Source organism: Lytechinus pictus, chromosome 4 (genome assembly GCF_037042905.1).
Source record: "Lytechinus pictus isolate F3 Inbred chromosome 4, Lp3.0, whole genome shotgun sequence".
NCBI lineage: Eukaryota > Metazoa > Echinodermata > Echinoidea > Temnopleuroida > Toxopneustidae > Lytechinus > Lytechinus pictus.
The window spans coordinates 18,576,418-18,601,161 of NC_087248.1; the positions used below are offsets into that span (position 1 = coordinate 18,576,418).

A 24,744-nucleotide genomic window follows, 5' to 3' on the forward strand; every position below is an offset into this window, starting at 1 on the left:
TTGTTGTTGTTGATAGATTATCAATACCTGTACTTGTAAATTAAAATTCGCCATCTTCTAATACAGAAGTGTCAAACTCACATGAAGAAACAAAATGAGAGTATGATACTGGTACAATTCAGTTTCAATTCATTGAATTTGAATTTACCAAAAAGGGATAAAAATAACCACACTTCATAGATATAATGCATGGTCATGGTGATAGTGGATATAAATCAGGCGCGAATCCAGAGTCGTACTTTTACGTGGTGCGATTATATCGGGGAAAAAATAACCAAATAAAAAAAAATCTGCTTTGCTGCAAGCCTTGCATTCGGAGTAGTAAAGTCCAAATCTGGTTCAAAGTCGAAGCCGATATAATGACGTCACGATTTCGAATTGAATTTGCATTTTATTCCTGATAAACTTGAAATTCTATTTTAATATCCATACCACTCTTCGGAACTTTGATTGCTAAGAATTCTTAGGCTGGATTGTCCATATTAAATCCTACAATTTTCTAGACAAATCGACTCGCAACGACGGATAGTAAAGTGAGCGGAGGGCTAAATACAACGCTCTCGCGTCATTCACAAGGCAGCAATCTGCAGTTTTCCATTCTTGTCATAATGGGGTACTCGACGTGTAAAACTATAGTTTGCACCCAATGATGCAGCTTCATGACCTCCCATATGCATGATATGACTTTTTAAGAATACTTTACTCGTTATCTTTATTCACACTATTTTTTGAAAAGTTTCATACGATTTCGGTTTAATTTCAACCTTTATTATGCTGGGGCCGCGGAAGCGGGGGGCTGGGGGGGGGGGTCTTCATCACCCCCACACTTTATTCCAAAACCGTGTACAAAAACGTTGTGATTGTGATTTTTTTGCATGGTCAGCCCCCCCCCCCCCCCACTTTGAAAACCGTTCCGCGGCCCCTGTTATGTCTTCATAAGTCATGATTGCACATGTTTCTTTCTAAAAAAAATAAAAATAAACAGATTATAAATCAACATTGAACAAATTAAAAAATGCGAATTTTCAAATTGCTCTTTGAAGCAATGTTGACCAAGCACGGTTAACAATCATTTATACTTATAATCTATGCGAGTCAATTAATCACGTAAATAATTATAATGAACAGAAGAGGGTCTATGAGATACCACTGAGGAACCCCTATCGTGACGAACATCTATACTGACCGTCATCATAGTCTATTCTTGAACTGTTTGATTCATATCCTTCAACATTAAGTGGAACGCCTGACTTTAATTTTGATGACGTTTAAAACAATATACTAAGATGAAAAATAACCCATTCATTATTTTGTTAATGAAATATATTGTTATATATAAAAATAATTGTAAGAGCAATTACATTCATTTATTTAGTTATTTCCTCATTAAGGATATTCATAGCATAGAATGATTAAGAATATTCCAGAATGCCTACACCTATTTAAAGGCTGAGGAATGTTGTTATTTCTGAATAGAGTAAGGCAGACAATAGAGCTTCTCCTAGTAGCAGTGAAAAGAACAATAGGCTTAGCTATGTTGTTTACATTTGTTAATTTCACTGAGGGCATTCAAGAGGCTTCTAAATTTAGACTGCTCTAGATATGGGCAGAATGTTCTTTTTGTAGACAATACTAGAAGCCTCTAGAATAGTGAATAATTTGTATATAAGCTGGCAGTTTCATCACATCACATCAGATCAGAACTCAGAGTTTCATGCCGGACTTTATGTCAGAGCATATTTTATTTCCACCTGGAATACAACATTTATCTTCTGTGGAATTATTTGCACGCCATCAATAAACTGTTTGCAGTTACTTTGAGAGAGGAATTCTCAGTTCTCATCGAGATCAACAACCTGTTATAATGAACGCTTTTCAACCCATGGATTGCTGAAATTGACTGTTAATCATCATAAACATCGTCTTCACGGACATTTCAACTCGTTACATTGACTCTTGTTATTCATCGTGCTTCAACATCAGTTTCATCATCGCCATCATTGTGAACTTTAATTTACGGAATCTTCGCCAACCAACTGGGATTTTTATTAGGATATAGGATTTCACTTTGGATTGCACATCTGTCACTTCAAGAGATGTACATGTAAGATCAATATTTATTTATGTTTTGTTAGTTTATGATTGTTATATTTCCTGTAATAAAAAAGAAGGAAATCAAATTTAAATCTATTTTTTTATATTTGTTGCAGTGTATCGTAACAATATTAAATGTCGTATACCTCAAATGACCTCCAGCCCCCCCCCCCCATTTTTCAGTATATAGTACAAAACTAATAATACAGTCATCTTATCTTTTTTCGTGGTCAGCCCCCCCTCCCCCCCCCCCCCCACACACACATACACTTTCAAAACCGATCCACGACGACTGCCTAGCCTCTTTCATTAATGAAATAACGAAATATAAAATTTAAGCATATTATTATTGAAAAAGTTTCAATATGAATAGTTTGTGCGCATTGCATTAAAAAGAGAAAGATCGACAGAAATAAAAGACCGGAAATTTAGGCCGATACATAATTTTTCTATATATTAGTGAGAAAATACAAGCAGACACATTCTTGGCCATTTTTTTTTCATTAAAAAATGCTATTCCCGACTGCCGAGTCGCATGCAAACGTGTCCAAGAAAGCCATTGGGTTACATTATGCTATGTAAGATGGATTTTCATTGGCCGTGTCATTGCCCTTTTCGTGTGACGTGTTCACCTCGTCGAGTCCGATACCCTTGCTTACGACGTCATCGAGCAAACCGTTTCGCTTATCGTCCACGCCATCATCAGCAGACAGATTCCTGCAGAGAGAGAGAGGGAGAATTATTTCAATGTGTTAAGCTAGCTGCTAGGAGCAAATTACCTGACTGGTGTGTCGTGGACTTGTGGTTACGACACTCGTCTTTCAATCGGAGGGACATGTCATTGAGTTCAAATCCCAGCCATGGCGTGTTTTTCTTCAGAAAGAAATTTACCCACATTGTGCTGCACTCAACCCAGGTGAGTTGAATAGGTATATTGAAACGCTGAGCGCGTATATATGCTGTATTTATGTACAGAGCGTTTTGTGACTTCTGATGATAGGCCGAAGTGTTAAGCGCTATATAGGCAAGTATTTTATAAAGGGGATAGTTTCTTGCCAATAAGATGGGAACGGTTAGCTTCGTGAAGTTTTTTTCCTTCTATATTCTAGTAAATGGACAGTTTAAAAAACAAATATACGAGAGTCCGACTAGAAAGAGATAATAAAACAAACCTCATCATAACCACATAATGAAACAATATTATATTGACACCTCTACATACTAAATTTAGGGCCTATTAATGGCCGGTAAGACAGGCCCTTTCTTTATATGAAAAAAATCAAGATATTCACCTTATCATTTTGCGTATTGAGGCAAACAATTCAAAGTGGCAAGAGTTTTGGATACGATGCACTATAATATTGGAAAACAGCAAACTAGCGAAGCGAGCTAGTCGAAGATTTTAATTATAAATTCATATTAAGGATAATATAGGCTTATGAATAATGAATTTGTAATAGATTATGCATTCTAAAAGTCAAGTAGGTCAAATATGCCTATCAGATGGAAATTCTGATTTTTAAAATGTCAAAATACGATTATTGAATAAAATTATTCGATTGTAATTGTTTTTTGGGGGAGCGCTCCAGTCTCCACTGCCCCCCCCCCCCCGATATAATATATTTCATTTTTCATCATCAGTTTGAAAGAAAACCATGCTTCTCTTACTTTCCGAAGTTTTCCCCTTCCGCCCTGGTCTCTGGTAGCATCTGACCCCGGGTCTCTGGGAGGAAGAGGGTCAGGAGCCCTGTCAGGACGGCCATGGAGCCGTAGATCACAAGCGGCATGGGTGTCCAGAACTTGTCAAGGGTGAGTATCAGAGGAGCCAGCATGTTGGCCACCCGAGAGAACATGGAACATCCTCCAACCGCCACAGTCCTGCAACAACAATAGAAAATAGATCTGTCTCTAGGTGGGGGTGGGGTGTGGAGGGGGGGGGGTAGTTGAATTCGGTTTCGATGAGGGTTCCTGCAAGAGTTTGGTGTGCGCGGACGAGGCCACCTAACAGGCAGATTTTTTTCGTTTTGTGGTTTTATTATTTTCCTTTTTTCAAAAAGGGTATTATTCAGAAGCGGATCCAGGGTTAACCGGGGGGGGGGGGTCAGTCTCGAGGGAATAAAAGCGGTCAAAAAACATTACCATCGATGATACATTCGAGTCGAAAGATCTGATGATGCGCAAGCATAAAGAGGTCAAAATCAAGGTTATCAATCAAAATTTTATGGGGGAACACGAAGATTTTAGGAGGGGTCCACGTACCACCCCCACCTCAAATTATTGGGGGGACAGGTCCCCCCCCCCCCCCGTCCCCCTCCAGGATTCGCACCTGATTTTATTTGACTTATTCGAAAATTGAAATGCCAATTTTTTCACTGTTGGGATAAAAGGTGCAAAATATCAGATCAAACTAAATCTGGTCAAATTTGATCACACCTCATTATTGAGTGTCCTCGAAATGCATTTGAGTTTGCAGATTGGGGATCTGGGGCAAAAGAACACTCCATTGGCGTGGCGTTCCATACCTTATGAAATAAATTATAGTTCGTCTCTGTTAGTAAAAAGCATAACTCTGAATATAGATTTAAATCGTGATTTTTTTGCATTTCAATCTTTTATGAGTGAATTGTAGATCTTCAAGATTTGAATCTATGTGCATATTCGGCTGACCACATCCGTTCATTTTATATTTGCAAAGAGCAGAACTTTATTGTGCAATTATCCACCCCTCAAATCATCTTTAAGTTTTAACTCCTTTTTTTTTACTTCGCAAATAAAAAAATATTTGTTGAACTAAGTCTGTTTTGAACCTTACCTAATACTTGTTGGATAGAGTTCAGCCGTGTATAGATAGAGGACCCCAAAGGATCCCGAGATGCCGAATTTGCCTATCATAGCAACCGTTGTTAGCCATACACCTTCAGCTAAATGAAAGCAGAAAAATCTTGATAAAGGCATAATGGCACATTCACAATCATTTCCCCTACGGCGGCCGTATGGCGAGTCGAAAACAGCCGGGTTTTTTTTTTTCATTTTTGCACTAGCTACATCAATGTGGTTTGAATGAAAATGAATAAGACGGCTGTTTTGGACTCGCCTTACGGCCGCCGGAGGGAAAATGAGACTGCAGCATATGTCTAGGCAATATTGATATTTATATCGAATGCCAGTAGAGAGGAGGCGCAGGGGGTTGGGACATTCCGTATGGTTTTTTTCGATTATAGTATAAAGAAATGCATGATAATCTCATTTCATTTCATTTGTTTCATTTTCAACAAAATATAAATCAAATAAATACAATCATAACAAGTCAACATAAAAAAATATATACCATGGTCATTAAATCAACTTGAAAAAGACATGTTATAAGAAAGTTACATACAAAATAATCATGTGTAAAGGATTTGTGATTTATGATTTGAGAAAATGGAGGATCCCACTAAAAAGCAAAGCTTGTATATTGTGGGCTCCTCAAAATATGACAAACGATAAATAAATTGTATATATACATGATGAATAGATAAATAAATAATAAATAAGGACAATTTTAAAAAGATGAAATAAACATGGAGAAAGGAAAAAATTGAATCAAACATGAGAGGCTTGAGTCATGTAATTCTATTACACCTGCGCCCCGTTGCATCAAAGTAACCATTATGGTAATTTTGCCATCCAATGGTAACTTGCATGGAATCATTTGATCAGCGTTACCGTGGTAGTTACCATTGGATGGCAAAGTTACCATAGGAGTAACTTTTATGCAACGGGGCCCTGTTATTGAATTTGATCCATCCCTCTCCTCCTGCATGCCCTCTGTTTCCAAATAGACGTACATAAATTATTTTCAGAATAGGAAACAACTTACACTTCAATGTTCACATTTTAGAAAACCCACCTCTGTAAACATGCATATACATAGGCACGCTTTCTATATCAACGAAAACAAAACAAAGCAACATCCATTTCCTACATAGCTTTTTTGGCAGTTACTATTCACTCGGGTCGCATGCGCGTTCGTAAAATAGTATAGGCCGATTTTTTTTCGCATAATCGAGCCTCATCGAAATGACACGACGGATCAGATGGATCTCTTTTTCTATCCCCTGCCCCTCCACCTTCTCCCCCCCCCCTCCCTCTCTCTCTCCCTCCACCCCCCTCTCTCTCTCTAAATATCTTGCTGTCTCTCGTTTCACAGATCTTATGGCAGGCGAGGTGTTTTAAAATACCTCACTAGCCTTTCCCTATAGCATTTTGCAACACCTCGCTTTCCATAGCAAAAGAGGGGGGCATTTTTGTACAGGAAAAGTTTGACCAGCCAAAGAAAAAAAGTTCCACTACAAAATCGAGGTCATTTTGTTCCAGGAAAACTTCGACAAGCAAAAAAAGCTGTGACTACATAATCGAGGTCCTCACTTGCGTGTTACATATATTTCCATTAAAAAAAATATTTGTTGTACCTCTGAAGGGGGGGGGGGACACGGGCTGGATGTGGATCCACCACTTGCCATGCTAATTAGGATATATCTCTATGACAAAGGCATATACTTACGAATTGCAGCAGTTGTCAGACATGCCACGCCCCCTATCATCACCAAGGCAACGATACTCGGTTTTCTCCCGAAGTACTCGACGGTGAAGATCGTGAGGAGGTACGCGGGGATCTCGACTGCACCGGAAACGGTGAAGGCTACAAAGTCATTGACACCAAGACTCGAAGTGCTTAGAGACAGACCGTAATACACCGTCGTATGCACCATCCTGAAAACATGGCACATGACAAATATTAGTGACCACATTGGCGCATATTCCAAAGTCAGGGGGCCGTTTCATAAAGCTGTTCGTAAGTTAAGAGCGGCTTTAAGAACGTCTGGTGAACATTTCTTATGCGCTAAATTACCGCCAATGAACATTTTGGTGTATACAATTTACAACTTGAAAGGATCACAAGTCGCTCTTAATAACGGACAGCTTTATGAAACACCCACAAGGTTTCATTTAAACTCTGGCCTTAACTTGTGGTTTAACTATGGATAACCAATTGTGACATAAATCTTTTACAGTAGAGGTTCGTTTTATCAAATCATTTGACAATCAAATCATTCTTAACTACCTGGGAAGGATGAATAAGATAGTTGTCTTCATAAGTACTTGATTGGGAACTAGCAGAGTAACATAACAAAATATACAATGTAAACTTAATTTTGACCCTTTCGGTTTTCCATAATTTTGTACAAAGTTAGACGAGATCTAACTTATTTAAACTAGACTTAAGAATACGGAACATTTATTTCTTAAGGATAAGAATTCAGATTTGGGATGGGCATGTATGGAGTTCCTACAAAATGGCATTAAAAAGGAAAAGTTTACCCTCCAAAATCGGTTACTTTTCGTCTCCAAAAATGATTTGACATTTTGAAATGGAGAGAAAGGGCCTGTAGTTGGTAATATGCACTCAAATAATTAACTGTATTGTTTTCATCCGTACATTCCTCTGTGTGGTTATCCATCAACATGTGTATTTCGACTTATCTTGTTGCATGGGTATACACGGGAGAGTCATAATTTTATCATGCCTCTTCATGCAATTATCTATTTTACTCTTCAAGATGACTGCAAAGTGTGCAGGTATAGAGCTTTCATAGTCAAATTTATTATTGGCTAACCTTTTCCCTCATTCAGTTCAATACCGTGAATAAAAATCAAGGTTTCAGTATATATGTAACTATGGTTACTCACCAACTGAAAATAAGATTAAGAGTTCGGAGACAGACTGATCGAGAACGAAAGAGATCAAAGATATTGGCTCTGTTTTGATCCCGATTTATCGCCTGCAAACAAGCATAAAATATTCGCTTTCAGATACACCGAGTGAAAACAAATTCAATGATTCCAATTCCATGATATTTCGTACAGACAACAGGCGTGCCTATCACATTCCTTCTTCCTTTATCTATAGCTGTCTTTTTTTGTTCTTTTCTGCTAACTTATAATATTACCATGACTACCAGACTTTGTTAAAAGTTGAAATATAATTGTATAATGACATTGCATAACAGAACTATAATAGTAGAATTCCATAGGCATTTGGCAAAGGCAGTGGTGCTAAAACTGATGGTATCCGTGTTTACAGAGGACCACAAAACCTTTCACGCCAGTATTTAATTTAGTGGTGTTCGATCAACACCCGACCAAATTATTGATATCATCATTACTAGTATAAACACGTTCTGTGATTTTTACATCGTTCGGTGTTATGTTCGAACCCCATGGTGTATTTACAACACCTGGGTCCCGTTGCATAAAAGTTTCTTTTACGGCAACTCTGCCATTCATTTGTAACTACCATGGCAACGATGCTCAACAGCCAATCAAATTCAAGCATTCCATGAAAGATGCCATTGGATGACAAAGTTACCATAAAATAGTAACTTTTAAGCAACGGGGCCCTGAGGATGCGGACACCAGTCGGTGTTCTGATAGCACCGCACAAGTGTTTTACTACAGTTTGTATATATCTCAGTTTTGAGTAACCATCAGCGCGTGCACATATCCACACCCACACAACCACCCTCGCGTGCGCACGCGTACACACACGCCCATACACACCTCTTCCTTCTTAAAGTCTTCAGTAAAGACTGGATCCGGTGCAGTTGTTTTGTTGACCTCAGCTATCTTTTTGATGATTTTCTCTGCCTGTTCATACCGCCCGGCTGATATCAGCCATCTTGCTGATTCGGGTACATATCTTCATGATGCAAAACAAAATGGAAGAAAATTAGAAAAACATATTTTGATAATAGTAATAAATACTAATGGAATGCGATGTAATATTTCCAAAGTAAAGTATAAGAGTAGTGACTGTCCAGACCTGGTGGGTGTTTCATAAAGCTGTTCGTGAGCTAAGAGCGACTTTAAGAACGACTGGTAAACCTTTCTTACGCGCGTAATCATCGCCAATGAATATACCATTTATTTCCACAATAAAGGATCACCAGTCGTGCTTAAAGTCGCTCTTAACTTACGAACAGCTTTATGAAACGGCCCCCTGCTCTCCTATAATCAATCATGATTATATCAATCCCTCTTTTTCATCTGTTTTTCTTCTCGATTTTACTGAAAATCAATAGGGCGGTGATCCCTGCCCCCCCCCCCCCTCTTCTTTAGGAGAAGGCATAACTCTTGGGTGTGTCGTAACAATGTTAAGTGTCATTTTGGAAGAAATAAGTATAGTTTGGAAAACATCTCAACTTTTTCGTCTTTTTTATCACTTGTAAAAACAAGAGGGACAGTCGCCCACACTGTTAAAAAAAAACCTGATTTTGCAGAAAAAACTGAATTTCGCAGAAAGCAATAACAGAATCATTCTGTAAATTCATAAAACAGGAATTTTTTGCAATTTAACAGAACAGGTCTGTTTAAAAAGGGGAAAATTGTGTTTTATCTAAGGATATTTGTAAGGTTCCATACACCAAATACCAATTTCCTATAATTTTACATGATATAATGTAAGATTACGCAATCTCGTAAGATTTCTAACAGTGCATTCCATTGCGCCTCAGACCTTGCGTGTTGCCTTACATCATTAAGAAGAAGAAGGTCACAACTGGCGCCATGGTGGCAAGCTGAAGAGTTCTCCAATAGGGAAGGTAGAAGGCCACCAAAGCCAATGCCATGTACCCCAAAGAATACGGGACGCAGTACAGGATGCCAGCAATATTCCGTTTGGATGTCCCAACGTATTCCGTTCCTGTAAGGAAGACATATTTAAAAAACAAAAACAAGATGACTGTAGGTTTAGTTTCAACATGTTCAACAGGAAAGTCCTTTTGATGTTAGTGAAATCTTGTATGGACCTATTTACACTGCTGCCTAGTTATAATGGGTAATGCTGATGTTATAGTATGCATCAAATTTTGCTGAGCTTAACCATCACAGACACGGTTGACATATTTGAAGCTTGCTCTAATTGGAAGGCTGCATGGTGTAAATCGAGAGATCTTTAGCATCCTTCAACACCATTCTTATCCCTCCCCCTTTGTCCCCCCTCTCTCTCTCTCTCTTTCTCTGTGCGTGTGCGGGGAAGTGGTGTAGGTGTGGGTGTGTGAATGTTTGTGTATTCAAACACTACTTAGACTTATTCATAACCGCTAGGGACCCGTACATAGAGATCACGTGACATTTTACCAATTTTAGATAAATGAAAAGTGAGTTCATATCTCAAGAAGATAGCAACTTGCCCTCTAACATTAAGGAATGCAATGGATATCCAACGAGAAAGAACGACGGTGATTGGTTCCTTGTCATCGTTTTGAACAAGAAATGCACATGTAACAATGATCTCCATTGGCCATTGCTATCTGGCGATTTTTCGCCATCCTTTTTATCACGGAGACAGGATATGGATTTTTTTGTTTGTACGACAGATTGCCCGTGCTCCGTGGCCAGTGCGGATCGGAGGCGCTGCTAAAGTATCATCGTCGTCGACATCATAATCATCATCATATTTTGTATTTTATTTGGTCATTGTCATAATTTTTTACAACTCTATGGGCCTATATACCCTAGCAAGTCCATTTCCTGCTCTCCCAACCGTAATTATTTCTAATATATCATAAGTAAAACATTATTCGTACGATAAACCGTAAGCCCGAAAATTTTCACATTGTACCACAATGAACATCTTCGTTATCACAAACTCATAGCCTATTTTGATTGCTGTTAATTTGAGGTTCCAAAATTTTGACAACTTGATACAAATTCTTATCATTTGCCTAAGGCAAAGTCATTATAATTTCGAGTCCACGTCCCACAATTGTCGGGTTCCAGCTATATCCAAATAAAACTTCTTTTGACTTCTTTTCACATTCAAAATGTGTATGTCCAAATTCCAGTTCAAAAGCTAGTTTCGAGTCTAGTCTGAATAAAAAAATTAGGGTCGTTGGCTACCCAAGCGATACCAAGTTCTTGGGAAGTAAAGTTTGACCAAGTCCAAGTGCTTGAGTGTTGAGTCCGGGTTAGGTAGTCAAGGTCCTCGGTTAACGGATTTCAAGTCGAGTCGAGTTCAACCGAAACCCGGAGTCGAAAACTTACCCAAGACGAAGAGAATGATGTAATGGCCCATTCCCGCCATCCCAAGAAAGAATCTTAGAAAGGAATAGGCCCACCACTGTTTGGTGAAGGCAATGAGGATACCCGTGACCAGTCTGACCACAGTGCACATCTGAAGAGTCCACCAACGTCCGATTCTGTAGAGCATACAGGAAATTTGTTATATATAGGTCGGCATGAAAAAGACGGTATCTCATAGAACAATACGAACCCTTGCAAATAGTCCCTTTTGCAAATGGTGGAGCATATATTGCCTTGGTTTCGGCCTATCAAACACATTCCATATTTATGCTTTCGTGACATTAATCAGACAAAATGGCGTCTTTTCTTGGGAAAGGGACACTGTTGCATTTTGTAACCAGGACGATGACTATCTGTGATTTTCAGAATGCCTTGGGTAAAAGATAATGATTTTGGGTGATTTTTTTTCTTTGTTTGGTGCTTTATTGTTACGTCTTGTTACCATTTCTGTTAAACATAGTATATAATTCTCTTGTTTACTGCATGTCCAACATAGCAGTATTTGTCAATTCCGCTTAATATAGATAATGACCAAATATAATTCCTGTGTAACAATAAAAATGAGCCCAATGTTTTTGTTTTTAGTCAATGCCTATGCTGCTCATAGATATTTAAAAATTCGACTGTTTTGGATGTTTGAATCATGCACAAAGATGTCGAATAGGGTCTTGATTTGGGGGATTCGTGCATGCGATTTTAATTGAGCGTCTATGCAATGGGTTGAATCCTATCTGCGATATGGAAAATTCTTTTTTTTTCCTCCGAAATTCCAAGTAAATTATTATTTTTCCATTTAAAAAATGTTTTCCCTCCATAGGTTCCGGTTTCGGGTGCATGGCAGTTTGTGAAGGAAATTATGACCATTTTGCCCTGTTAGAGAGACGATCGCTCTTTTTAAAATCATTATTCATAATTATTTTACGGGTTTTTTTTTCCTCATTTCTTTTTTGATGACATTAAAATCCTCCTTGGCAACCGACCCGCAACTTTTTTTGTCTTTTTACTGGAGGGCTTTTTAACACTCGGGAGTCAAATAGCCCCTCCCTCCAAAATTATTACACAGGCATGCCCTCGTCAACCACTCGGGCGATTGGGATTCACTTTTGTACATTAAGAGAGAACATAAACTTACATATCAGACGATAATCCGAAGACGAGAGATCCTACCAGAAATCCAGCGTAGTAAATTGTCTGTGAGATCTCATTGAGATTCTCCTTCCCACAAACCAGCTCAAACTGAATAGTAATGAAATTGATTAAAAAAACAGCGAAAGATCTTGAATGATAATTTGATTTAAAATGAAAATAAAATGATGTTGTATAGTATTTTATTTTCAATGTATAGGGTTAATCTGGAGAGATAAATCAATCGTAAGAAAAAGAGTATAAAAAATTATATATACTCTCTTAAAAATTATTGAAAATTTCACTCGTGCTTCACTCCCCTTGGTAATGGACCTCAAGGACCACTCACTCAAGTTATTGGAGTGAATTTAGAGTGAACACTTTATATTTCATTTTACTTTATAAAAACGGTAAAATTACCTATAAAAAAAACAAGTGAAAGTCACTCTTAATCTAGCGAAAATCCATTGACTCCATTCGAGGAATGTATTTTGGAGTATTAGATTATCATAAGCAAATTTTTCAACCACTACGCAGACACCTTCTGGAACGTTGAGAATCTAGGTCTATTGAATTGGCGCGTAAAATCACAATGAAGAGCTTAGAGGTCATTGTCGAAAGTTGGTGAACCGGGACCGTAGATCGTCGGAGCTGACGAAAAATTGCAAATGTGTCTTTCGGTCCAGAGTCCAGGACGACACTGCTGTTTTCATTCACCAATTTTCGACAAAGCCTGCTTTGTCATACTTTGCTTTACTTTCCTTTGATCCAACGATGCTTGTAGGACTATGCCTGTTCATCGGTCCAAAGGAATACATTGTACACTGCAAAAACTCGGGTGTTGATTTAACACCAGCCCGCTATTGAAACATCACCAGTTTGGAATCAAACCGATGCTGTTCTAATACTAATTGGTGTTGTATAAACATCTATCTGATGTTAGACCAAAACGAAACTGGTGTTGTTTAACACTTGTCTGGTGTGGACATATATCGATTCCGGGCCGGTGTTAAATCAACACCAGAGTTTTTGCAGTGTATGCTCCACACTATCAGTTTCAATCAGTTGCACGTGACAAGTCATGAAGGCCTTTTGACAATAGATTCTCAACGTTCCAGAAAGCGTCTGCACAGCAAAAACTGTAGTGCTAACCGGTGTACATAGAGGACCACATTAGTTATTTGTGGAGCGTTGTGGCCCAGTGGATTAGTCTTCGGACTTTGAAACAGAGGGTCGTGGGTTCGAATCCCAGCCATTGCGTAATTTCCTTCAGCAAGAAACTGATCCACAGTGTGCTGCACTCAACCCAGGTGAGGTAAATGGGTACCGGTAGGAAGTAATTCCTTAAAAAGCTGTGTGCGCTATGAACGCCTAGCTTAGCCGGGTAATATAGGAGCGCCTTGAGCACCTAACAAGGTGGATATGTGCGCAATATAAATACCCTATATTATTATTATTATTATTATTTTACACCGGTGTTAAGTTGACAGTGTTAGTTAAACACCAATAGGTGTTATTGCAACACCTTTGGTTGTTACACTTACACTCTTCGGTGTTATGTTCAATCTCTAGGGTTTACTTTTAACACCTCAGGGTGTGGTTCTCTATTAACACCAACTGGTGTCAGTTTAAACACCACAGTTTTTACAGTGTGCGTATAGTGGTTGCGAAAACTTCCTATTACTCACATCTTCGACGATGGTTGACTTATACTGACTATCATCGTACATCCATCCGTCATCACACGGGATAGTCCCGGTGTTCCCGTCCGTGTAGTTCGAAGGTGTTACCCCGGGCCAGAATCCCACTCCTGACACATTATATCTCTCACATTGGGCATAGACCAGCTCCCCACTCGATATATAATTGGACGGGATGCTTCCTTCTTTCTTGAATATTTCGCATTCGGATTCGCTAAGGCCATATTCAGTGCAATCTTCCGAATTCCACTCTGGAACCTATAATGTACAGAAAATATTTTCTCCGAGTAGTTGGTATTGGTTTTGGTATTTATTTTCCATATCAAAATGAAACAAAAAACAACATGTGAGCCTACACAGTAAAAACTTTACTTAACACGCTTCACGCGCGCAGTGTCCAAACAGTACATGCCAACATTTGTGAAAGTAATTTGTTTGAAAACTTGGCCTTGGGAGATTCATCAGATTTGTTTATAACTTTAGTTCTATTCAAAATGGTAAAATGGACCCTAATCAAATATTTTACTGAAATCTATCACGTGACTAATAATCTATTTTTAGAAAATGTGCTAATGGTTGGTACTAATGACCGGTTCTAACGAATGAGAAAGGGATGATTTATCAAATAAAAAGGATCAACATCACTATCTTAAAATAATTTTGCTTGGATATCAAAATTAAAAAAGGAACAAGTGTTACCTTTGGAAACGTATATTAGAACTATTCAAAGGTGCCTCAGGCACAGAGGCGGATCCAAGGGGGTGCGAGCCGGACCAGCCCCCCCCCCCCCCTTTCGGGAAACCCTGCAGAAAAAGTGTCCTTTTTAACTTGACACATGTAAAAACATGTAAAAAACAGAAAGAAAAGTAAGAAGGAAGTATAATACCCATGTTTAATTTACGGCCTCGTAACGGCCGACCCGACCCCCATAGACCTATCCGCAGTGGCACCGCATAACCACGCAACCGTACGGAGCCCGCCAGGTGACATGAAGGAGAAAAAATTCTCCGTACATTATTTCGTTCCCACGAAATACTATTACGTGGCCACGCAATATTATTCGTTCCCTCGAAATACTATTTCGTGGCCACGAAATAATATTTCGTGGGAACGAAATAATATTGCGTGGGAACGAAATAATATTTCGTGGGAACGAAATAATATTGCGTGGGAACGAAATAATATATTGCGTGGGAACGAAATAATATTGCGTGGGAACGAAATAGTATTTCGTGGGAATGAAATAATATTGCGTGGCCACGAAATAATATTGCGTGGGAACGAAATAGTATTTCGAGGGAACGAAATAATATTTCGTGGGAACGAAATAATGTACGGATAATTTTTTCTCCTTCACGTCACCTGGCGGGCTCCGTACCACCGCACCTGCGCTCACATCAAAGACATCCTCCTGCACATGGGTATCCCGCACGCCATCAACGGCCGAGTAGGTCTGCATAGGAGGATTATCATATGCGCTCAAGTAGGCCTTAAGACAAAGAATAGACCGATAAATATGTCTATTTCTGTCAGGAATTATGTTCCGCTGCATGAGACTTCGTCTGGCTCCGCGGTATCCCCTCCGTCAATCCGGACTTTTCGCATTTACTACAGAGACACTCTCCACAACGCACCAATTCCTTTGAAAATACAAGTCAAATCACATTGGAGAGCGGAGAGGCTTTTGTCGAAAGTTGGTGGACCGGGACAGCATCGGAATCTCTTGACTCTGGACGACGAAATATTGGCAATTGTTCGTCCGGAGCAAAGCTTCGGATGATCTGTTGTCTTGTCCCAGTCCTCCAACTTTCGACAAAAGCCTCTCAGCTCTCCAATGTGATTTTAATTGCATTTTCAAAGGAATCGATGCGTTGTTAAGAGTGTCTCCGTAGTAAATGGGAAAACTCCCTAAAAGAAGGAGGAGGAAGAAAATCAGAAAATGTTAAATCCTCCGAAACAGCGGATCAGTCTAGACAAAATCCTCGTCATCGGCGGCATTAGTAATAATGTCCCAACTGCACCACGTGACACTCATGCCTATTTGAAGAATCAATGAGACAAGCGGGGTGTTGCCATCTATAGTCTGCTGCTGGCGAAGAATGTTGAAAAGGAATACATTTGCTCACGATGATAAAAGCAGATTGAGCAAGGGCAGAATGATCAAAGGAGTGTGAAAATGAAATGACGTCGAGTTCATCTCTTATGAATGCAGCGACCAGAAACTATAAAAAAAAAATCACGTCGTGAAGTTGCAACGATGATGAACTGTTCCTGTAAAATGTCCAATTCAGTCATTATCAATCTAAACTGTATATACTGTGAAAGATGACACCAATTTCTTTTAGCAATACTGAAGTCCAAGAAAGTTCCAACACCGATCACGTCCTCAGGTTACGTGGTTATGATGGTCACTGTTGAAGAATGCCCATTTTACTCATTGCTCGGTATTTCCAAATCTAATTAGCTGAGATTTTCATAATCAAAATGGGGAATGTATAGGCCTTTTTGCTTATACGTAAATAGGTTTTAAATTTTTTACATCTTAACGCAACAGAGCGTTCAAAGAAAACCCATTATTGAGTACCGAAGTGTGACGTCAGTTGCCATTGTGTCTTGGTCATGGCGGGCTGGTTATAAACAGATCTGAATGGTCATCTGGGCAGCCAATAACACTGACGTATTGATGGAAAGGCTTGGGGTCATGCCCCACCCCTCCCCTCCCCCCCCCAAAAAAAAAGGAAATGGGTTAATGATATCACCTTTCTGATTATAAGCAATTATTGTCACAAAATTAGTTTGTTTTGATAATTAAATCAACAATTTTTCTTGCAACTTTTGTGAGGGAGAGGCAAGGTGTTCCCCGTACACCATATTTTGCCCTCTTTTTTTTTGGGGGGGGGGCTCATTAGGCCACTGCCCAACTATGTTATGATGGAATATAGTTGTATTTTTTGTTTGTTTGAGAATAAGTATAACTATAACCATATTGCGCCTGTCTTTATATACTTCGTAATATTAGAGGAAAATGATATCCCCACTCATGGATGTCATTGCCACCGGACAATACAAAAGCAGAATTTCATTCTTTTCTGTAAGTTTGTGCGGTCGCTCGATCGGTTTATATTCGCTATTGAAATGAATTATTCATCATGTGGATCATATGCCTATACATACGCATCCGTGACCTAGTAATACAGCAATTAATTATCAAAGAAAATGTTTTTCATACATATTATGAGTAATTTACGTCCTATCCACTTTTACCATGTTACAATTATCAGGGGCGGATCAGACGCTTTACCAACTGAGCTTACACACCGGTAGCCCTGATTAAAAAATGCGAGCGCGAAGTGCGAGCTATATAAATTTCATGCATTTTGTCCGGAAAATGAGCATTCTGAGCAATGTATGTGATCATGAACAAAATGCGAATGTAACTAAATAATTACTGCGAGCGCGAAGCGCCAGCTGAAATGTTTGATAAAATCCCACTGGCTTGATCGAATGTTTGATGTACTGACCTGGGGCCCGTTGCATAACAATTTTGCCATAAAAAACTCAGACAAATTTTTGCCAGAGTTTTTTATGGCAAAAGATTTATGCAACGGGCCCCTGATCGAAAAGGGACTTGTTAAAGGGGAATCCAACCCAAATAAAAACTTGATTTTATAAGGAAAAGAAAAATCAGACAAGTTGATCGGTGAAAGTTTGAACAATATTGGATAACAACAAGAAAGAGATGAATTTTTAAAAGTTGTAAATATTGGTAATCACTATACCCATGGAGACTTCAAATTGGCCGCATATGGGATGTCATAGTAATGTAAGGCAAGGACTACTCTTCCATGTACTCCAATACATATAATGGCTAAAATGTCATTTTTCCCAAAAGTTTTATTTCAAATTATATATTTTTTTTATGAGGACATAAAACAATATACTACCTGGGTTATATTTAGATTACTGCCCCAGGGGAATGGGTACTTAGGAGAAAACCACAAATCCCTGATAATAAAATACATGGCCTAAGGGAAAGTTGTCCTTGCCCCTTGTCATAATTTACTTACCCAGTTGCCAATTTGAAATCTACATAGTATTAGTGATCTCAATTTTAAAGCAGCTATAACTCTCTTATTGCTTGTCCGATTTCTTTCAAACTTTCACCATTCTGTTTAATTCATTTTTCTCCTTCCCAACACAACATTAAATGGCCAGGGCTGGATTCCCCTTTAATTAAGGACTGTTTGCAGTTACCAAGGAAAACGATACGTATGCCAACAATCAAATAGTGCGAGCTGAACATTTTTGAATTCCGACCTAAAACCTCGACATTCCAAGCACTTTTTACAATCATGAACAAGATAGGTATATAACTAAACAATTTATGTGAGCGCGAAGGGCGAACAGAAAATTTATTATATTCTGATCGGAAAATGGATAGCTGGATCGAATGCTTTAAACTATTTAAACTACTGTGCGATTCACATAGTAAACAGCGTTGTTTAAATAATTTTAACAGTGTAAGCACTTTTGGTAATCATGAACAGGATAGGTATATAACTATACAATTGATGAAAGCGCGAAGCGCGAGCGGAAACAAAACTGAAATATTAGACCTAAAAACGGGACATTCCTAGCACTTTTCTAATCATGAACAGAATAGGTATATAAAATACAATTTATTGATGCGAGTGTGAAGCGTGAGCGGAAACAAATTTGATATTTCAGACCTAAAAACGGGACACTCTATTCATGTTTTGTAAATCAGGAAAAGGATTGGTAATTGGTATCTTCCTACATTAATAGAAAATTTGTGATATTCTGATCTGTTACTTTATGATTTAAGCACGTTTTAAATAAATTTAAAAAAACAAGCTGCGTATCTGAATAAAGCGTGTTTAGATTTAGACCATAAATTTAGGCATTCTACACTGCAAAAACTCTGGTGTTGATTTAACACCAGCCCGGAATCTATATGTGTCCACACCAGTGAAGTGTTAAACAACACCAGTTTCCTTTTGGTCTTACACCAGATAGGTGTTTATACAACACCAATTAGTATTAAAACAGCATCCGTTTGATTCCAAACTGGTGTTGTTTCAATACTTCTCAGATGTGGACATATATAGATTCCGGGCTGGTATTAAATCAACACCGGAGTTTTTGCAGTGTAAATATTTTTTTTTTATCATGAAAATAAATAATGCAAGCGCGAAGCGCGAGCTGAAAATAGCTTATATTCCGATCTGAAAAGGAATTAATTTAAGCACTATTTCAAGCACTGTGTATGAATATTCTGAAGTGGGGCAGGGGTCCTACGAAACGTCGTTCATTTTCATTACATTCCTGTCATTTATCTTACTGACCAGATTTCCAGGGGGTGCTGCCTATGGAAATTAACACACGCAGCACCCCCTTGGAAAATTTTGGGGGTGCTTCAAGCACCCCACCCCAGCACCCCGCTACTCAGGGTCATGGCGCAGCGCAAGCTGAAATTTAGATATTCAGACCATAAAAGAAATCATTTTTAAGATCACTTTTTAAAAAATCAAACAAAATAAGGAAAGGTCGTTGTCCGATCTGAAATATGATTTGTATATTGACTTTAAAACTGGATATTTTAAGCTCTACTACAGCCTGTTAAGCAAGATCTGTTTCTCATCGAACATGCAATGCGAGCGAAAATTTTATAGTGACATGAAATATTTTTTTTATTTTCCAAGTCTTCCCCTGTCCTTTTTATTAACTCATTTTCCTCCTCTTTTTTTTCATTTTCTGTCCCCCTCCCTCCTTTCCCTTCTTTTTCTTTTTTTTTTCTTTCTTTCCCCCTCTTTTTTTTTGCGCCGCCAATAAGGGGCCCCAGTGGCCCCTAGCGCCCCACTCCTCGATCCACCTATGTTAATTCACCTAGCGGTCGAATTTCATGCCTTTCCATTTGATTTGTATATTAGCTTTTTTTTTACTGTGTAAACTTTATCATGTTTACGGTGGTGTTATATCATACATATAAACGTTGTAAATACAATCGTTCCAACTGCGACTGTATATCTTTATGTCTTGTTTGAACAGCAAACAACATTTTAATGGGATTGAATTGAATACAACGTCCTTTGGGCACTGTTCAGTACTCATTTTATTAAAATTTAAGCAAACGCATTGCACCAAATTTTTTCAGCTCTATTTTATACATAAAACTGTAAATTTATTGCTAGGTGTTTTGAGATATATGGTAAAAGAAACTTTCTTTATGTGTTAAATGATTTGCGAGTGTATTCTACATAAAAAAACAATAATCGTTAAATGGACGTTTTACTATTATCCATCGGTCAGACATTTCTGTATCAAGTTCATAGTTACGACCAGTGGTGGATCCAGGGTGGCACATCCGGCCCGTGCCCCCCCCCCCCCTTGAGAGCCATAATCGATTTTTTAATGTAAATATGCCGTTCTTACACAAGTGTGCCCCCTTTAAAAGTCACAGCATATAATTTTAATGGGAGTATTTCGTTCATACACAAGTGAGGGCATTTTTTCCTTCATTTTTTTTGCTTGTCGAAATTACCATACATTTTTGTTGAAGACCTTCTTATAGCCCCAACCCCCTTGGAAAATCTTGGATCCGCGACATTTAGCCTGTCTTATCTCTTGAACCTGTACAATAACCTTGTTCATTTATTTCATATGCAACCAGGCACTTTATATCCAGGTAGCAAGGTAGAAAAATCCAGGGTTTTTCTGAAGGGGGTGACTTTTGTCCCAAATATTTGAAAAGCCCCAAAAAAAGTAAATAGAGAACAAGATCATCATTTAAAGAATGAAGGGCGTTTTGCCCCAGAAAAAAAGGGCAAGCAAAACAAAACAAACGAACAAAAACATAGATCAACACTCCCAAATGAAGACATTCTGCATGAGTTTTATTCTTTTTTCTTCTCTCTCTCTCTCTTTTGGAAATTTTACATGTCATGCCCCCCCCCCCCTGCATCCGCGCCTGGGACCACTTCATGTACCATCATGTACCATCCTCTGTGTACAAATTCTTACAACTGTAACTCTAAAGTTCGCACTATGAGGAAATCAGTTTGGCACGCCCATATGCAGTCCGTATAAAAGAAAATAGTAAAACGAAAGATCGTGGTAGGTCATGTTGTCACCAAAGGTACTGGTATCTTAATCAAATTTTGAGAGGATATAATATGGCATGTTAAAGGGGAAGGTCACCCTCTTTGTAAAGAATAGCAGAAAAAATAAAACATTTGTGAATTCACATGACGGATACAGGAGGGGGGACACAGCCGGCCCGTGCCCCCCCCCCCCCCCCCCTTTGAGGCACAATTAAAATTTGTAATGTAAAAATGCTGTTAAAACATAAGTGTGCCCGCTTTTTTAAAATAAAGACCGCTTTTTTTTTCCTTGTTGCTTGTCAAATTTTTTCGTGGACGAAATACCGTTAGATTTTGGTTGAAATCCTTACTTTTTTCTTTTGGCTTGTCAATTTTTCCTCGGGAAAATGTGTTTACTCCCTTTCGAAAAAAAATCCTGGATCCGCCCCTGGGTGAAGGTTTGGATGAAAATCCATCAAAGGTTTTTTTTATTTTTTACGTCATATGCGATCAACTTTCCCATTAAAGTGTAGTAACAAATAAAATGAAATGCCATTTTCTCAAAATAGTGTAAATGGTTTAATTGTACCTTCAAGTATATCATCGGATATATTTTTTCACAATCGCTACCGGAAGAAAAAATAGTAAACACGAACCTTTGAAAAATATGCATTTTATATACCATAACATCATGGCCCTTTGAGCCGGGGTGCTTCAGCACCCCTCAAGATATGCCAGGGATGCTGCGTGTGTTATTTGCCATAATAGGAAGCACCTCCTGGAAATCAGCAGGTATGCTAAAAATATAAATTTAATCAAAAGTACCTTCATTTTGAAGTGAAAACCTTTTTTTTGGGGGGAGGGATTGTTCGTTTTTTTGTGAGTTGTCAAATTTTTCCTAACCCAAACTATACGTACCTTCTTTTGGTATTGGTATTGAAATCTTGTTGTCGTTGTTGTTGTTTTTTGTGGGTTTCTTGCTTGTCAAAATTCTCCTTCCCAAAATGACCGTCATTTTGTATTGAGACCCATTTTTGTCAAATTAGAGACCCCCCTTAAAAAAAATGTTCCCAGGGCCCTGCATAACATATTATGGGCAACCGCTCGTATATGACGTCACAAATAAAAACCTTAAAACTCTAATAACTAAATCTTTTATGGATTATCTTAACCTTCACCAGTATTTATTTTTTTCTGGCATTATTACAAGAAACTTTTCTTCAGGTTAAACCTCCCCTTTAAAGTAAACTCTGTGCTTAATGCAATAATACGGGGCCAATTCGGGGATTTCGGAGAAGGGCTACACCATTTTTTCAGGATATCCGACATATTTCACAATAATATTTGCAGTAATGTATGGCAGGATCGATTATTTTCAAACTGAAATTACTAGCTCATTTTTTTTTCAATTTTTGTTTTCCTTATTCTGTAAACCACACTACATTGTGCTGGAATAAACTCAAGTTATCTTACTTCAGAATAATATTCCATGCTTTTAAAACGCAATCTGAATACTGTAACAATGTAGATGGGGCGTGAAATCGAAATTGTGCCTCCTAATTTTGGTGACGTACATCGATCCTGTATTGGCACGATTAAAAAAGAAAATATTCTACTTACTGCACACCAGTGATCAACAGACGCCCCTATGAACACGGTAAGTAGTGCTTCCCATGACGAGAAGAAGATCATTAGACATACCAAGCTATAAACCTTGATTTGATACGGCCCAAACTCCCCAACAACTTTCAAAATATCGTCAAACTTCATGTTTCTCTCACGAAGATCCTTTTCAAGCAAAATATATAGCCGTATCTTGAGAATCCCGTGTAGGTATAAGGTTGTAGTTGTTGACGATGTTTATTCATGGTTCAGTATGTAGAGTTATAAAGCTTATATGGTTTTTATAGTCTGTAATATTTGCCAGTGCCTCATTATCCGTTTTGGCATGAACCCGGGGGGGGGGGGGCACTCGACCAAAAAAGTAGTAGGTATGTGCCGCTGGCGAGACAAAAAACGGGGGCCTTGGAGCGGGCTTATCGTAAAAAGGAGCGTCCTCGGAACGGGCTTCGGAACTACAAATGTTTGTGAAAACGGGGGTCTTTGGAACGGTTCGCCTGCAATGATGTGAGTGCGTATGCATCACGGTTAGCTCATGATCAACTTTTCTCAAATGACCTTTGTGATTTTTCATTAGGATAAGCACTCATTTTCAAATGTAGATGTTGCGTAAGCTTTACCGGTAGAGTATTCAAATTCTAAGAACAAAAGGCATTGTATAGACCAGGTGACTAGAATAGTACATCACGGATTAAGTTTGGAAATCTGTTTTATTGTCTGCCTTTGGCACATTTGACTATTGTTTAGGCTACTGTCAAATACCAGTGATTATGAAGGCTCTATTTATTACTCTCAACTGCTTGGATGTGATAAATATTTTGAAAGGAATACATGAATAATCATCAAATCACAAATGCCTATGTCAGTGAATTTGAAAGCCACCTTCATGGTTGTCTCCAATGCCCGGGGGGGGGGGCACTCGACCAAAAAAGTAGTGGGTATGTGCCGCAGGCGAGACAAAAAACGGGGGCCTTGGAGCGGGCTTATTGTAAAAAGGAGGGTCCTCGGAACGGGCTTCGGAACGACAAATGTTTGTGAAAACGGGGGTCCTTGGAACGGGTCGCTTGCGTGTGCATCCCTATGGAACGGGCATACGTGTATATGCAGCTAGCCCAGCGGCACGGGCGCCGGGTGCGCTCGCGCAGAGGCGATGATCGGAGAGCGCTCAGCGGCCGCTTTTCACCAAAATTGCAGCTCATTGTGGCGGATCGGCGGATCAATGCGACCGGAACGGCGTAACGAGAAATATGCGAAGCTTTGGAGCGGATTTCTTTCTTCTTTTCTCTCGATAAGAAGAAAATGCTATGCTTCGGAGCGGCTTTCTTAGTTCTTTTTCTTAATAAGATGAAAATGCTATGCTCTGGAACGGAAATTTGAGTGTAAAAATGGGGGTCCCCTCCGCGGCACATACCCACTATGCATTATATACTGAGTGCCCCCCCCCGGGCTCCAATGACCCTTTTCTGCTCGTGCGCAGGTTACAACCGTGAACAGGCTTATTGGACGTGCATGCAGCTAGCCCGGCGGCACGGGCGTCGGGTGCGCTAGCGCAGAGGCCGATGGTCGGACACCCGGGGTCGGACAGAGCTCTGCGGCCGCTTTTCACCAAAATTGCGGCTCATTCAATGCGACCGGAACGGCGTAAAGGAAAATATGCGAAGCTTTGGAGCGGATTTCTTTCTTCTTTTTTATCGATAAAAAGAAAATGCCATGCTTTGGAGCGGCTTTCTTTGTTCTTTTTCTCAATAAGACAAAAATGCTATGCCTTGGAACGGAAATTTGAGTGTAAAAATGGGGGTCCCCTCTGCGGCACATACCCACTATGCATTATATACTGAGTGCCCCCCCCCCCGGGGCATGAAGGTCAAAAAGGCTATACTATATACAGGCGCGGTTCTAGACTACGATAAGTTTCTTGGGGGGGGGGGGCTTCTGGGAGCTGCTAAATTTTCGACGTTGGTTTATTCTAATACAATGAA

At 39.1% G+C, this 24,744-nt stretch overlaps 1 protein-coding gene across 2 annotated transcripts; it reads right to left on the reverse strand.

Annotated features, from left to right (window-relative positions):
- Positions 1-11: 11 nt before the first annotated feature.
- LOC129258354 (organic cation transporter protein-like) lies at positions 12-23,073 on the reverse strand. 2 transcript variants are annotated; one of them, XR_010293391.1, is made up of 12 exons: positions 22,766-23,060; positions 14,034-14,303; positions 12,353-12,456; positions 11,182-11,336; positions 9,670-9,838; positions 8,698-8,836; positions 7,828-7,919; positions 6,641-6,849; positions 4,907-5,015; positions 3,763-3,972; positions 2,516-2,811; positions 12-774 (listed from the first exon to the last, which is right to left on the reverse strand). XR_010293391.1 is itself a non-coding variant. In XM_064098546.1 (11 exons), exons 1-11 carry the CDS (start codon positions 22,913-22,915, stop codon positions 2,664-2,666), a joined length of 1,755 nt encoding a protein of 584 aa, XP_063954616.1. In that variant the 5' UTR covers positions 22,916-23,073; the 3' UTR covers positions 1,729-2,663. The 2 variants fall into 2 exon arrangements, 1 of the variants encoding a protein (XP_063954616.1); XM_064098546.1 differs by lacking the exon at positions 12-774 and having other exon boundaries at positions 1,729-2,811; positions 22,766-23,073.
- Between the last annotated feature and the right edge of the window lie 1,671 nt (positions 23,074-24,744).

Bases quoted from the DNA above. Each gene is read 5' to 3' on its own strand.
- LOC129258354 (XM_064098546.1), bottom strand. From the start codon at position 22,915: ATGAAGTTTGACGATATTTTGAAAGTTGTTGGGGAGTTTGGGCCGTAT. The intron at 8,837-9,669 runs GTAAGGCAACAC...TGCATCATGAAG, and splicing joins ACCTTCTTCTTCTTAATGAT to ATATGTACCCGAATCAGCAA. The intron at 2,812-3,762 runs GTAAGAGAAGCA...CTCTCTCTGCAG, and splicing joins GAAGGGGAAAACTTCGGAAA to GAATCTGTCTGCTGATGATG.